A 15,730-nucleotide genomic window follows, 5' to 3' on the forward strand; every position below is an offset into this window, starting at 1 on the left:
AACAAAGCCACAAACAACAGAATTCCACTGCAGACAGTCCCTTCCAGAAAACCCAAAAGTCCAGTCCATAAAAATCCCCAAACAAAAAGGCACTTCCTGTTCACAGTTCAGTTCAGTTTGGTAAAAAAAGAAAAAGAGCAATTGAGTTTAATTATGCCCGGTGATACCCGGAGTCAGCTCTCAGTGAGTCCAGTCCAGTCAAGTCCAGTCCAAGTCTTCATCAAGTCAGTCAGGGATCATTCTCCAGTGGTTGCTGCAGCTTGAGGAGGATATGATCCACTGCTCTGCCAACTCCAGTAATTAAACAACCAGGAGGTACAGCAAGACAGCCACATGGTGAAAACAGACTTACTCAGACAAAAAATCTCTCTTTGACAGGACGGCCTCACCGCTCCCTTGTTGAATCATGTTGCGCCATCTTGGAAAACTGTCATTGGTATATGAAGCGGACATGACGGTGGCCATTGGCTCCGGACTGGAGGTGTGTCTGTGATGGTGAGGGTCTGTGTGTGTGGGATGGGGGTGAACCTCAATAAATCTTTGATCATTGAGTGAATTCATTGAAGTGAAAATGAATGATGGTTAAAATTGTAATATTTTCCAATTAAAATATGCTCAATATGATCAGTTTCTGTGTTTCTGAAGCTCAAGGATTCAAGTTCATCTAAAGAAGAAAAGTGAATTACCTCAACTAAAGAATATAGGTCTGCAAAACTTTTAAAAATTTGGACTCAAAACTCAAAAATGTATTGCAGAATGTTGCCTTGAAATGTTGAGTTGTTGCAACTATTTTTTTTACAGTGTAAAATGATTCTTACATTCTTTAACTTTAAAAATATGTATCCTATAGCTAAAATGTGCTTCATAGAGTACATCTATGGCTCGGTGCCTTTTTCTTTAAATTCTGACACTGGCCAGTGTTGAATGCCAAATCAAAAAAAGTCTGCGGGGAAAAGAAAAGATTTAATAGTTGCAGGTAAGTGACCCCTTTGATGGCGAGGTTGCAGACCCCTGGGTTGGGCTAAATGAATGAAAATCAATGCAAATCAGTGTAACATCCCACAGGACTGTGTGTTCGTGTGTGTGTGGGTTATATAACACTGCATCAGGGTATAAATCTATAATTTTTGCACCAATTAAAAGGAAAGATTTGCCTGAAAAAAAAACATAAATATATTGGAGCAGAAAGAGACTGTGTGTGTGTGTGTGTGTGTGTGTGTGTGTGTGTGTGTGTATTAATTAGGTCCAAAAATCTGTTCACACAGTCACATTTTGTGGACTCATTTAAGGAGGAATTTCTGGTTCCCACAGGCTAAACTGTTCAGTTTTAGGGTTAGGACTTGCCTCATGGTTTAGGTTGGTGCACGTCTCCAGAGAATTAATATAAGTCAACGTAATGTCGTCCTAAATGACAAAAACAAGTTTCTGTGTGCGTGTGTGTGTGTGGTTGTGTCGCTCTGCTATGTTTAGCCCCATTAACAGGAGGGAATCCTCCAGAGGGCCGTACATCTTCACAGCCGAGGTTGGAAAACAGATTTTGGCAATGTAGCACTGATTTGTATAAAATTAAGAATGCATTCTTGCTGAAGGAACACTGGAAAAAGGCGCATGCATTTTATGTGTGTGCGTGTGTGTGTGTGCGTTTGTGTGTGTTACACTATGCAGAGCAGAGTGGAGACTAGTTCTGCCATTATTGTGAATAAGCTGTCTATAAGAGAAAGAAAAGATGAAAGGGGTTTTATTCCCTCTAGCTCTCTGGCAGTGTCTGTCAGTCTGTCAGTCAGTCAGGGCCAGGCGATATATTCTTTATATTTGAGTATGAACTCATGTGTGATATAGCAGATGACCATATTGTCATAGTTTTCAGTGTTTCCACCGCTCGCTGCAGTTCCTTTACTTCAGTCAACCATAAAATGTGTAGATCAGCTCAGGCTGCTTAATGGTTCCTGAAAGGCTGGGTGTTGTGTTTGCTGCCACAGAAAAGAAATAAACAGACAAAACTCACAGCAGAGCTGATATATGAAAAGCTAGCTTAGTTCGTCAGCAGAAGGGTTGGGTGATTGGGCAAATTTATCGCCTGTTGGTGATAGGTTGAATCTACTGACAGTTGTTTTTTTGGGATGATGTTTTTGGGCGATATTTGCTATTTTATTTTGCTAATGTAATGCTCTGTACACTCTCTGGCTGCAGCTCAATATACACATCCACTCAGCCAGAGCCAAGTGCACTGAGATGGGTGAGGAGTCTCTGTGAAGCCACACTCTTTAATATCTAGTGTGCTAAATTAAAGATTTATTACACCCAGATTATAGTTGGTGATTGTTGGGACAGTGGAAAAGACTGACAAAGACAGTTTTGGTGAGTTTTACATGCTCCCCCACAGAGGACAAATCCCTGAAACTCCACACTGGTCAGTTAGAACTGAAGAAGCTTCTTGGAGGAGAGGCGAAACGTCTTCAAGAACCTAAGCAAGCCCTGTTGTCTGATAACCTTTTGTGAATGTTAAGCAATATATCCACTAGAACGTGCCGCTCACAGTCAAAAATTTCCTTAAAGAAGAGTTACAAGTTTCTGACAACAGCAAACATGGCGACACTGGAGGGAGCTGTAATAATGTAACTCCTGAGAAAGAGTCAAAAGACAGATGGGGTCTATGGCCATTAAACACATCATGATATGTAATTTTTATGTAGCTTTTCACTGCCTATTCGACAACGGATGTCATTTACGAGCGAAATGAATGTAGAGTACAAACAGAAAGCTCTGTGTGCATCTATCTAACTTACATCATAAATGAGTCTACAGGTGTATTCCAGCAATATGGAATCAGAATTTTTCCAATTTGTGAACCTTTCACAGCATTTCAACCAAAAATAAATTGCTTTGGTGGATGAAAGTTTTGAAATTACATTATAAGGTTTTCTTTGACCTGAAGTAAGATCAGACTGTCTGTCTGTGATGCATCCTTGATAACAACTGTTCGTCTAACTGGTGAAAACGTGGGCTGGTTCACGAGACAGCTCAAAGGTTCCTGAAATCTTGAACAGAACCAGTTCAAGTCCTTAGATGGAAAAACTCGGTGGTGCTCAGTGCAGAGGGCGAATCACACGCGGGAAAAAACAGGTGGAAGGTTCATTCACATTACATAGTGCAAAGCAAGCTGTTGGTGTTTTTGTGGGCTAACATGTTGCACTGAGAATTTACATCTCAGAACCACGTGTGTCTTTGCTGACATTCTGAAGAAGAAGAAAGTAAATACTTGCAGCAATCATGCAAAAATGGTGCAATGATTCTTAAAATGAAAATAAGCTAATTCATTTAAAGGGATAGTTGACCCCAAAATGAAAATTCAGTCATTATCCACTCACCCTCATACTGATTGAAGGTCAGGTTTAGTTTTTTAATTCACAAAACACTGCTGGAGTTTCACAGTAAAACAGTGTTGCAGAATCCTTTTAAAGCCCCAGCATGCCAAGTTGACTTGAAAGACGTCATTTCCACCATGTTTTTATCCTGAATCTTCACTGTAGATCCTTAGCTTGGAGCCACGTTCACATGCACACTGTCTGAACTGTGTGTGTGTGGTGTGATGGTGTGTATGCAGAAATGAACAGCATGTCAGGGCTTTAGGAGACTTGGATTACACCAGACGAGCAGTGTGGAGGCATTTTATGTTTTCTTTGGTTGTTTTTTCTGTTTGAAAACTGGTTACCATTCACTTTTTGATTTCACAATCTATAAATGAATATGAGTGATTCCTCTATCTGTTGTCCACAGCATTAGAAGTTCCTCCTTCAGTTCATTAAATCCCCGCCGTCATCTAAAGGCAGCAGGATAGACGTGTTGATAAATCTGCAGCCTCTGATTGGAGCAGTGCATTACGCACTTTATCTTGATTAAATCATGTGCAAACGACACCAGGCTGCTACAGAATAAGCACACACATTACACATATCTACACGCATCACACTGGTCCATTATAACTGGGTACTCTGCTGTTTATACTGGAGATATCAGATTACAGGAGCTCATTAATCCTGTGCATCCTCCTTTCAGAGTTTTTTTTTTTTTTTAGCAAGCGGCTCATGTTTTACTCTAGAAATACATTACAAAGCACACTGCTGTGTCACATTTCAAGATACGATGTAACCATTTATGATATGAAATACAGTAGAATTGTTAGTGTGATCATATAAGCGTCTTATTTAGTTGTTTCGATCATTACTGTACAAATTAACTGAAAAGAAGCAGCTCTGTCGTTTGTTAAGAAACTCATCATGATCCACTATGAAGACTGAGAGGATATAATGAGCACCACACCCTCCAAAATATATTTCACTTCATCAAGACCACTCGCACTTTGCACTGCTGCAGCTACAAGAACCATCTGCAGCTCATCGTGACAAAGACTAAGGAGCTGGTTGTGGGTCTGAGGAGGACCACTGTACCTGTGATCCCTGTTTCCATCCAGGGAACTATAAGTACCTGGAGGTACACACTGATAATAAACTGGACTGGGCAAAGAACACTAACGCCCTCTACAGGAAGGACAGAGGCCCTTCTATTTTCTGAGGCGGCTGAGGTCCTTCAACATCTGCCGGATTACAGCGCTATCCTCTATGCTATTGTGTGCTGGGGCAGCAGGCTGAGGGTGGCGGACGCCAACAGACTCAACAAACTGATCTGCAAGGGCAGTGACATTGTGGGGTTGGAGCTGGACTCTTTGATGACAGTGTCAGGAGGATGCTGTCAAAGCTACATGTCATCTTTGACAATGTCTCCCACCCACTCAGTGACATGCTGGTTAAACACAGGAGCACATTCAAGTAGGAGACTGATGCCTCCAAAATACACATCAAACTCTACAACTCTTCCCTCAGTGTCTGACACTCTGCACACCGACTTATTTCACCACTGTCAGAAGCTATTTATTAGTTATTTATATGTTCAACTCATTATAATCTGATTATTATTTAAATTTCTTTTATATCTTTATATGTGTGTGTAGGGCTGGGCGGTATGACAATAATAATTTTCATATCATGGTTTTTTAAAAAATCATCGGTTTCACGGTGTTTGACGGTATTTTTTTTCCATTCAACAGTGTTCTTACCCACTTTTTCTTCTAATGAGAAAAGAATTACTGCAGTTGATTGTCTTTAAACAGCCCATTTTACTGTCATAAGGACTGTATCATGTTTTTTTTTCATGTCCAGACACAGGTTAAAGCATGACCCCTTTAAAGTATGGTTACCATCACATGGCGGGGATGACTATACGGTTAAATGTCCCCACCCACACTAGTCGGCACCAGAAATACTAGTAGTTTAAAATATTTAAAAATAAAATATTTATCAATATTTCATTCATGCATGATGCCAGTTATCTGTTGCCTCTAAGATTTTATGCAGCCACATGCTACTAGTCGGGGCTGCGGCTCTGTCAGACAGCAGCCCCTCTCACCCAGCATGTATGAACTGATCGCCGTGGCAACACCGGATGTTTATATTGGCAAAGTCAGACAGATGAATGTAGACTGTGACAGAATAAGCTGATATATATTCACTTGACTGGATAAACATGTGACCACATTAAGCACATACACAGACATAAACCTGCAGGCGGAGCTGCTGCTGCTGCTGCTACTACTAGCTGCTAACGTTAGCCACACTGTGTGTCAGGCTGGCAGCTAACGTTAGCTCTGGGTTCTTTACCTGCAGACACTGTGACCCTCTTCAGTCTGAAAAGGTGAAGTGTTTATTGAGTTGTTGTCATGTTTTGTACATTAATGTATAATGTTTGTATTGCATAGTGCAAAGTGATGCGCTTTCAGCAGCATTTAAATCATGATTTGGTGATTGTAGACTGTGATTAACATCTTCTAATGGCTCTTAATACACACTATTTACATTATAAATTAATAAATTCTGCTAAATTTTAACTGCTTTCTGAGTGTTTTCTTAGTGTCAGACTACTTGACTAGTCTAAATCGACAGGGAAATTAGTCGCCAGGAACATCCCTAGAGCACACGCTCAAGGAAGCACGCCTGTGGTGTTGGTGTGCAGCAGTGGAATGGGTCCCTGCTGAGACACTTTCACTTTCACCGGTATGGCGGTACATGAAAAATTCATATCATAACAAAAATAAAGATAGAAGACGAGAATAAAGTTTTCGGTACGAACCGGTATACCACACAGGCCTATGTGTGTGTATGTATGTATTTGTTCTTTTGAATGGGAGGCGCTGAGGTGTTGTTGGAGGAGGGGTTACTTGTTGCTTTCCTTGATTTTTGTGCTAATTGTTTCTTTTTTCACTGTTATATGATCAGGAGTCTGCCTGGGGGTGTTGTATTTGGAAAATTCACCAGATTCTCTGTTTCCTCGATGCAGACTGACACAACATCCATCAAAAATAGACTCGGCTCATATTTGAAGAGGAGCAGAGGGGAGAGCTGCTTCTGAGACGTGTCGCTGGTGAAATGACAAGCACTGAAGGACAGTGAAGTTGTCAGTTTAGCAGTAAATTTAACTTTTAAGCCTTGTGTCATACAGACAGGCCTGTTCCTCAAACAGATTGATGAGGTGATCTTCTCTTTCCTCCATCCAAAACTCTGCCATTACTGACAGTTTGCCACTGACGTTACCAGCTGATTTCGCTGACAGCTATTGAAATTGACGTGCCTTATCTTTGAAATAAATCCTTCAAGAAACTGCAAGCCTTCACAGCCTAACTTTATGCTAAAGTTTGCTAAAGTTCAATAATATTTAAAACATGGCTTTGAGATAACCTGCAAACAAACAGGCCCTGGGGACCAGAAACACAACCACCTTTGATGGAGGTTAAGAACTCTACCGTTTTACATTGAGAGGTGTGAGAGCCAATGAGGTTCTTGGTTGAAATCAAGGTTTTTTTTGGACAGAAAAGATACAGGCTCTGTGATCATCCTGCCCGGTCTCACAACAGAGCATAATATAGACCTGCTGATCCAATAGACAAGAGCAGGACAGAGGAGGGTCTTATTTCTCACAATCGTCTTTTCTTTGTCTTATGAGAAATAAATGAAATTCTTATTTTGAACTCACTGAAGTCTCATCTGTTTCTTCAATAAAAGGAGCAAAACAAAAGAAAAGCAGAGCTGAGCTCACAGGTGTCTCAGAAGTGTCTCCTTGACAACTGTATGAAGCAACAAGACTTTAATTTGACCACTGAGACAAATTTAAGATCTCATTTAAGACAACCGAGTTTTTTTTTAGAGCTCACTGTTATATCAAGAGCTGATTATTGAAGACAAATTTCAGATCAGTGCAGTGAGACAAAAAAGAACATTGCAAGATCTTCAATCTAGCTCAAATTAGTCTCAGGCTGAGACAAAGGCTATTTCTCAGGGGCCAGATTTAACAAGTATGAGCAAATGGTCAAAGACTCATATTGGTCTTAAATTGAGCTCATTTATGTCTAGGAGACACAGGCTAGACAAAGACAAGATCTTATTTTGAGGTTTTCCTCTCCTCTGGAGGGCCACAGCAGCATTATGATTACCTTCAAAGGACCGGTTATAAATGAACTCTTTCCCTGAGAGCATTTTTGAATAAAGTTGCCAGTCAGTGCCAGAATTTTTGACAAAATTCACTGTATTTTCAACACCCACAGAACATTCATTTAACTATTAATATGTTAAAATATATCAAAAGAAAGAACAAATCTTCTATTTTCAGACACACAAAAACCATTTTGTTCCAGCTTCATTCTTTCTTTTTTTATAAGCACTCGAATGTCGGTTGCATCAAAAAATCCACTTTTCAGACAAAAAAAGTGAGAAGATGTTTTAGTGAAAGAGACATTTTTAAGCAGAATATCAACTTCACATTTTTATTTTTTGTCTTTTTAAAATTCTATATTATGTGTGTGACATCACTGCCACCAGTGTGGTTAACATTGTGTGTGTCTGTCTGAGAGGCCCAGGGGCTGGAGTGCTCTCTGCTCCGGCTGTGGCGCAGGATCCCAGGGGTTGCCGTGTGAGCAGCCCTGCTCTGTGCCCTTATCACAATGCTCTTTGACCGGCTGCGGCGTGACTCCCAGGGGCTGCAGTGCGAGCAGTTGCAGTCTGTGACCGGGTCATGATGATTTCTGACCTGCGGATCTGCAGATGCACACCGATGTTTTCATGCTAGATAACACCAGCTTGTTCTTCTGCTGTTCAATTCCAACGGTTCTCTTCTTTTTGGAGTGATGATTTTTTTGTCAGATGATATGTCTCAGCTTGAAAACAGCTATGATGAAATATCTCGTCAATGGCGGGGAAAGAGTTAAGACTACATATGTGTATACACTTGTTACCTGCCTGCGTTCAAATATGAGTTTTAGTAGGCTACGAACAAGCAAGTATTCATGTGTACATGTATTATGTAATTTATTAAAGATAAAAAGAAACATAGAAAGTAGTGATAGTGTAAAAGTTTTCTGGGCTTATTTCTCAGGTGAAGGGCTGGTTGCATGGGTGAAACAGTCCCATCCATCCATCCATCTTCAACCGCTTATCCAGTTCCAGCAGGGGACCCCAGACATCCCGTTCCCCGGCTCCATTAACCAGTTCTGACTGGGGGATCCCAAGGCGTTCCCATGCCAGAGATGTAATCCCTCCACCTAGTCCTTGGTCTGCCCCGTGGTCTCCCCCCAGCTGGACGTGCCTGGAACACCTCCCTAGGGAGGTGACCAGGTGGCATCCTAACAAGATGCCCGAACCACCTCAACTGGCTCCTTTCAACACACACACGCAGCAGCTGTACTCCGAGTTCCTCACAGGTGACTGAGCTTCTCACCCTATCCCTAAGGGAGATGCCAGCCACCCTCCTGAGAAAACCCATTTCAGCCGCTTGTACCCATGATCTCGTTCTTTCAGTCATGACCCACCCTTCATGACCATAGGTGAGAGTAGGAACAAAGATTGACCGGTAGTCCCAGTAAAAAAAAATCAAAAATGCAAGTCTCCAGGGCACACTTTAAGGTTTGTATAAAATTAAAATAACTTTATTTTACTTGGCGTAAAAGAGTTAAAACTGACCAGCGCATATCGATCAACACAGGTCTTCATCAGGGTCAGTCAGGAGAAACTTGCACACCTATATTGTGTTGCACCAATGAGCTGAGTTGGAGGCTTGCACCTGGACGGGGAACTACCCTCCCACATAAAATGTGACATAAAGAGGGACTGTTTCGTCCATGCAATGAGTCCATAACCTGACGAATAAGCACAAAATATCTCAAGAATCCAAAGACCAAAAGAAAGATCCAGAAGCACTTCCACTCTGTTGTTAACAATAAAGGTTGTTTAAGTTTGTGTAGCCTACAAGCAAGTTTAAAATCCAAAGAGTACATTTGCTTAAAAATGAAATGACTGCATTTAGTAAGGGTGCTACTATTAATTTTACCAGCTATAATCATTTGGCTTGAGTGCTGGGAACAGCTGTATGATACTGAGAATCTATCTTGTGTATTCTGACATCTAGTAACCACATGCCAACAGTGCGTGGATAACAATGGGCTTGTTCGAGATGAACTGCGCCTCGCCTGGAAAGTAGATGAGACCAGTCGGCCGCAGCAGGAGGTGGAGAAAAAAAGCTGCAGTTAAGTCGGACAGTTTCCAGCAGACTTCAGAGAGTATACAGGAAGAGACACTAACATCCTGTTAGATCACCTGTAGGTTACCTGAAGTCTGCAGACCAGGTTCATACCTGAAGAAATAAAGTGTGTTCTTGATTGTTGATTTGAAGTTGAAATAGAAGAGATCCTCCTACTGTCACATGATCCTCTGTTCTTTTATCTGTCTTGTAAAGCATTTTGTGACTGTTGGTCTGATAAGTCACATATATAACATATTTTTATTATCATCAGCCGGGAACTATCTGCTTTATACAAGATATGGTGTTTGTTGACAAAATTAAGAGCCAATCAGAGCCTGTCAGGTCGGCTGCAACACCTGGCACTAAAAACTGCAGCCACCTCAATCTTGTGAGGTTATCATCGCCCACATGTGCATGACATCAGAGCAAGTCTGGATCAAGTCGACACAAATCCAACCAGCATGCATTGGGCAGTGATCGCAAATCATCGATTCTGTGCAGGCCTAGCTCATCTCTAATGCACCTAATATCTGGATGCACGCATTCTGGGACATGTAGTTTATTGATACCATACTAGAATGCAGTATATAATTGTACTGTGCAACTTATATTCTTTGTAAGCTCTTTCTGGCCACATAAAATGAGTTTGATACGTTCATGTTCTGCCACACCTAAGTAACTTTTTCTGAATCTAACCAATTAGTTTTGTTGCCTAAACTTAACCAAGCTTTACCTTCCACAGCAGCTGGATTTGCAAGATCATGTAAGAATCCGTCTTCACGTTATCTGTTTGCGTCCACACCAAAAGTGGTGCACTAAAATCAGTGTCCTAGGGACTAATGGCAGCTACGGGTGTTTTAGGTGTGATGACAGCAAGAAACATCCATGGAAGAGGTTAGCGTAGATGCAACGATAGCATCAGTTATATCATAACTGGAGAATATTTCTTCAAGGAAAGAAGAGCATACGAACATTTTTTTTCTCCATGGAAAATATGTTTTTGCTTTTCTCCTGACCAATAGTTTGATCTGAATGACTGAAGTTAGCCCGTGTTAGATGTGGGAGACAGATGGTTCATCCTGCCACCTGCCAGGTGTGTTTTCTGAAAGTGCCCGCGCTTTTCCAAACAGTTTCTAAGGAAGACTACAACTTAAGTGAGATGTTTCTCAGTAAGCTTTATTTTGAAAGTCTAACTGGATGTTGCATGTGTATTATTGCTAAGTTGACCACAGAATGAGAAAATGAGTACTTTTCACACCTCAGCGAGGCAAAACGTGATGTCACTGCGATACCAGGCTGAATAATCTTATATTATGTAGCAAACAGGTTATTTACAGCTGATTTAATGACCTCTTTTTACTCCAAGAACAAGATGCAGCCCTGTTCAAAGAATTAGCTTATCTGGAGACAAAACACAGGGAGAGAGAGAGAGAGAGAGAGAGAGAGAGAGAGAGAGAGAGAGAGAGAGAGTGTGTGTGTGTGTGTGTGTGTGTGTGTGTGTGTGTGTGTGTGTGTGTGTGTGTGTGTGAGAGAGAGAGAGAGAGAGAGAGAGAGAGAGAGAGAGAGAGAGAGAGAGAGAGAGAGAGACAGTGTTTGTGTCTTACGTCTGTAGTTGATTCTGGTGATGGTGTCTCTATTGAGCATGCGGTTGAGGAAGGAGTTGGAGTTTTCAGAGAGCTGAGAGATGACAAAGAGAGAAGGGAGATCAAATATTCATCACAACCCACAGTACAACACACACACACACACACACACACACACACACACACACACACACACACACACACACACACACACACACACACACACAATGCTGTAAAGCATATGTAGCAAGTAGCCTAAGGACTGAAACATTGCACTCTTTCTCCTGTACTGCAATCCTCACATTAGTATAATGACAATCCATAATCCACTACTGAGAGGTTTTAAATCTACCATATGTTATGAGTGAGCTAAATCATCCAATAAAATCTAATAAAGATGTATTTGTTCCTTAACCGTCCTCTCATTGTGTTTCACTGCCCTCCCTCCCAGGACATGCTGACCTTTATGAAGATGGAGACCACAGCGATGCCATGAGGGCTCTTAGCAGCCTCGGTGTAGTTGGCGTACAGATCCTGGTTATAATGGATCAGCTGGACCTGAAGGAGAGGCACAGTGACACAGAGCATTACAATCTCAACTCAAGGAATGAAAAGAACACATTTTCAATTTTCACTGGATGAAAAAAGGTACATATATATATATATATATATATATATATGTATATATATATATATATATATATATATATATATATATATAAATATACAGTGGTGGACAGTAGTGAAGTACATTTACTTGAGTACTGTACTTAAGTACATTTTTTGAGTATCTGTACTTTACTTGAGTATTTTTTTTTTCAAAGACAAATATTGTACTTTTGACTCCACTACATTTCTAGGAAGGTTGTTGTTACTTTTCCACTGAGCTTTGAAGTCAGCTGTTGGTGTTTTTTCTTTTCTAAAATGCAATTGGTCACATGCTGTGTTCCTCACAGAAGGAAACCAATCATAGTAGCTCCTCTCAAATGGGACTGATGTAAAAGCAGAAATACATCATCCAGGCGCTCTGTAACAAGAACAAGCAAACTCTCCCTCTGTCATTCAAACAAAAAGCAGTAATGGTGACGGCAGGAGAAAGACAAAATGAAATCTCAAGATGTTATTATAATTATTCATTATTCCAGGTAGCTTTTAAAGTTGGGTTGTTTTTATAAGGGTGAAAATACAGCATAATTCATGTATATACTGCCTCTGAAGACAGAAAGAAATCTCAGTTATTAAACTTGGAGATCTCCTCACAGTTATCTTCAATCTAATTTTATGCAGTGATTTTAATACAGTTACATCAGAAATTGACAATAACTGTCCTTTTTGTTTTTGATTGTATTTCTATGCTAAAGTTTTTATAGGTGGAAGACTTTGTGTAGCAGAGTGGTTCTACAAGCATCAGTGCAGCATTAGATGGTTTCAGAGAGTTACAAGCTTCTGTAAATGCATCATGAAAACAATACAGCATGTATTGATATTAGAAAATGTACTTTGTAATTTGTACTTTTGAATACTTAAGTATTTTTAAAAACATGTACTTTTGAATACTTAAGTACTTTTAAAAGCAAGAACTCTAATACTTTAACTTGAGTAAAATTTTGACTGAGCAACTTTCACTTGTAGTTGAGTAATATTTGACCAGGAGTATCTATACTTTGACTCAAGTACTGGGGTTGAGTACTTTGTCCACCACTGTATATATATGATATGATATGAATGGGTCAGAGCAAGGTAACAAAAACATTTTCAGGTGATTATACACTAATGAAAACACACAAAGGAGCTATATGTAGCTATTTGCACATGTAAAAATGCGTACAGCAGTCCAAACAGTGAAGCAAAGACTGTATATTAAATAGGTTAATATCCTTTTTAATATTGATCTATGGTTGAAGCAAATTGTTTCCCCTCGCCCCCTCCTTCCCAAACTCAAGGAAGCTCTGCAGGCTGCAGGAACACTGCAAAAGTGTAGGATGTGCTCAAAATTGTAATTCCAATTCCTTGTCTCACTTCCTGCCAATTTAACCATCATAAACATCTACTCATTCTACACGATTATTAGTGATTTCTTACGACTCATAATCATTTACTTAGTCTGTGACCATTCTGCATTAATTTTGAATTCTAATTAACGTGAAACAGACAAACAATGCTAGAAGACACCTCAGGAAATGATGTCAGGGTCTTACAGTGTCATTGTTTGAAGCACAGGACTAATGTCTGAGCTGTAGTACGTGCACTGTGTTCGGGCACCCTTTAGAATTAATCGCTCTTTTTGGGGAATCAATTTGGGACATCCACAGGCTCGTAAAGATAACTATCAATTATCTACAGTTCTTAGTTTTTCTGCTGTGCCTGTGAAATTTTGATTCCAATGAGAACCCTTCTTCCTCCAAAACCTCTCTGACAGATGTACAGAAGAAACACAAACCCGATCCCAAACACATCTCAAATGCTTACTGCTTCTTTTTAACGTCTCTGCATGTCTCTTTAGATGGAGTGCATTTACAAAGCAAATGCAGCATTGTGATCATTGTCAAGACAGAGAAGCTCAGGGAAGCTCCACACAGCCCCAAACTCCACAAAGACAAGAAAAACCTCACTTTCCAATTCTGACAAGCAGGTTTGACTTTATTCCAAGGCTGATGACAAGCTCTGAAGTGAGCACAGAGACAACAATAACTCACATGAAAAGTTTTCCTCATTATAAGAGATGACTGTTTTGGAAAAACTTACTCTGTGTAGGTGTTGTGTGTACATTTTTCTATTTCATGTGTGTGTTTGCACTCGCACGTGTGTGCTTATCTGGGATAATATAGCTATGTAGTCATTAATCATAATGAGCTTGCCAATGTTTCCATATGCTGTCAGCAATTATTTTAACAGCCCGTTAGGATTCACCACTCTGTTGGATACATGTAGATGTGTTCATGTAGATGTGTGTCTGTCTCTTACCTCTCCAGGGAAACCCTGTCCATTGAGGAGGTGCTCTGAACCCTGGGAGTCCTCACTACCAAAATGGAGGCGGACCTCCTCCAGCCTGTAACTGTAACCCAGTGGGCCCCCCGAGATGTTCACCAGGTGGGCTTTGTCCGGCCGCAGGGACACGTGCTTCCCCGTGTTGTACATGGTGCCTCCCATCTGCAGAGAAACAGACAAGGATGGGCGTCAGTGATATGCTAACATTTGTCCGTTTTTTGCTAAGTGGAGTCCCCTCATGGATGTTGTATGTATGACAGGACAAGTATAAGGAGTGAGACTGGGGTTCAAGTCCTGTGTGAAACAAAAAGTAAATGTACAATTTTAAAAAAGTTTTTAACAATTTCAAATGGCAGTATGGATGTGATATCCGTTGTGTCACTTCCATCACATGAGTGATGTCATTTTCATCACACTGACATACATAACAAGGTTATTTTAACCTGAGCCACGATCTTTTCCTAAACCTAAGCAAGTAGTTTTTCTGTCTAAGCCTAGGCAAGTTTTATTGCCTAGACCTAAGACAGTAGTTGTGTTGAAACCTATGCAAGTAGTTTTTATGCTTAAAACTACGGAGGTAGTTTAATTGCCTAAGCCTAAGCCAGTTGTTGTGCCTAAACCTAAAACAAGCATCTCCAAACTATTCCACAAATGGTCAAGTGGCTGCAAGTTTTTGCTCCAACCAACCAACAGCACACCTGACTCGACTAATCAGCTTTTTGAAGACTGAAATCAGTTTATTAAATGAATTGAAGCCGGTGTGCTCCAGCTTGGTAGAAACGCAAACTTGCAGCCATTTGTCTCTCACGACAGACTACTATTCTTTTTTTTTACCCTTAAGTTTCCATGGGGCACAGCAGAAGGGGCATGGCTTTGCTTCTTTATAACCATATTCACAGTCAAAAAAATGTTGCACTATTTTGCAAAAGTTTGAAAGCACTGTATAGTGGTTCCATGGTGTAATGGTTAGCACTCTGGACTTTGAATCCAGTGATCCGAGTTCAAATCTCGGTGGAACCTAAAATAAGTAACAAGCAGAAGAGTTACTTGCTGAAATGATGCAGGGAGCTGTGTTGTTGGGGAAACAGCACTGTGACCTGAAAAATCAGAAAAAATCCTATACAAGAAACTTGATGCTGGAAGCTTGCAAAATTAAAACAGGTTACTTTTTCTGTTGCTGAAATATCATGTTGTTTGGATTAAAGAGCAGCAGACCTTGAGACAATCAACAATGCACACAACATCTTTTGGCCACCCAGCCAGACCAGCCGGACGCACCAAGGGAATAAAACTGGCTGCTGCTCTAGAGTTCAGTTTCTGTTTTTGATTGACATGTGTGCAAACAGTACACTTCAACTTGAAATGTTAGAAAGCAGATTATTATCTACACATTCATTTATGTGGTGTGTCATTTATAGTCCTGCTTGTGTCCACCCAATGTCCATTATTGACGGTGTTCTACATGTCCTTTTATCAACTCCTCCTGAGAAAAATATATAGCTTCAGGGTTCCTACACTTTTTATGAAGTCAAACTAAT

The 15,730-nt window shown here is 40.5% G+C and overlaps 1 protein-coding gene and 1 non-coding gene across 2 annotated transcripts in view; one reads left to right on the top strand and one right to left on the bottom strand.

The window, feature by feature from the left end:
* LOC146310152 (carbonic anhydrase-related protein 10-like) overlaps positions 1 to 15,730 on the bottom strand; it is a 165,788-nt gene that overhangs the window by 21,427 nt on the left and 128,631 nt on the right. Inside the window, exons 4-6 of the mRNA XM_084743967.1 lie at positions 14,169 to 14,354; positions 11,667 to 11,762; positions 11,226 to 11,298 (exon numbers count right to left, since the gene is read on the bottom strand). Coding sequence (XP_084600093.1) covers positions 11,226 to 11,298; positions 11,667 to 11,762; positions 14,169 to 14,354 — 355 coding nt within the window. The remainder of the gene's footprint in view (positions 1 to 11,225; positions 11,299 to 11,666; positions 11,763 to 14,168; positions 14,355 to 15,730) is intronic.
* Positions 15,141 to 15,212, top strand: trnaq-uug (transfer RNA glutamine (anticodon UUG)). Its single transcript has one exon. It is a non-coding gene; the product is annotated as a tRNA-Gln (tRNA).

The sequence above is a fragment of the Lutjanus erythropterus genome, chromosome 19 (assembly GCF_056507025.1).
Source record: "Lutjanus erythropterus isolate fLutEry1 chromosome 19, fLutEry1.hap2, whole genome shotgun sequence".
Taxonomy (NCBI): Eukaryota; Metazoa; Chordata; class Actinopteri; order Lutjaniformes; family Lutjanidae; genus Lutjanus; species Lutjanus erythropterus.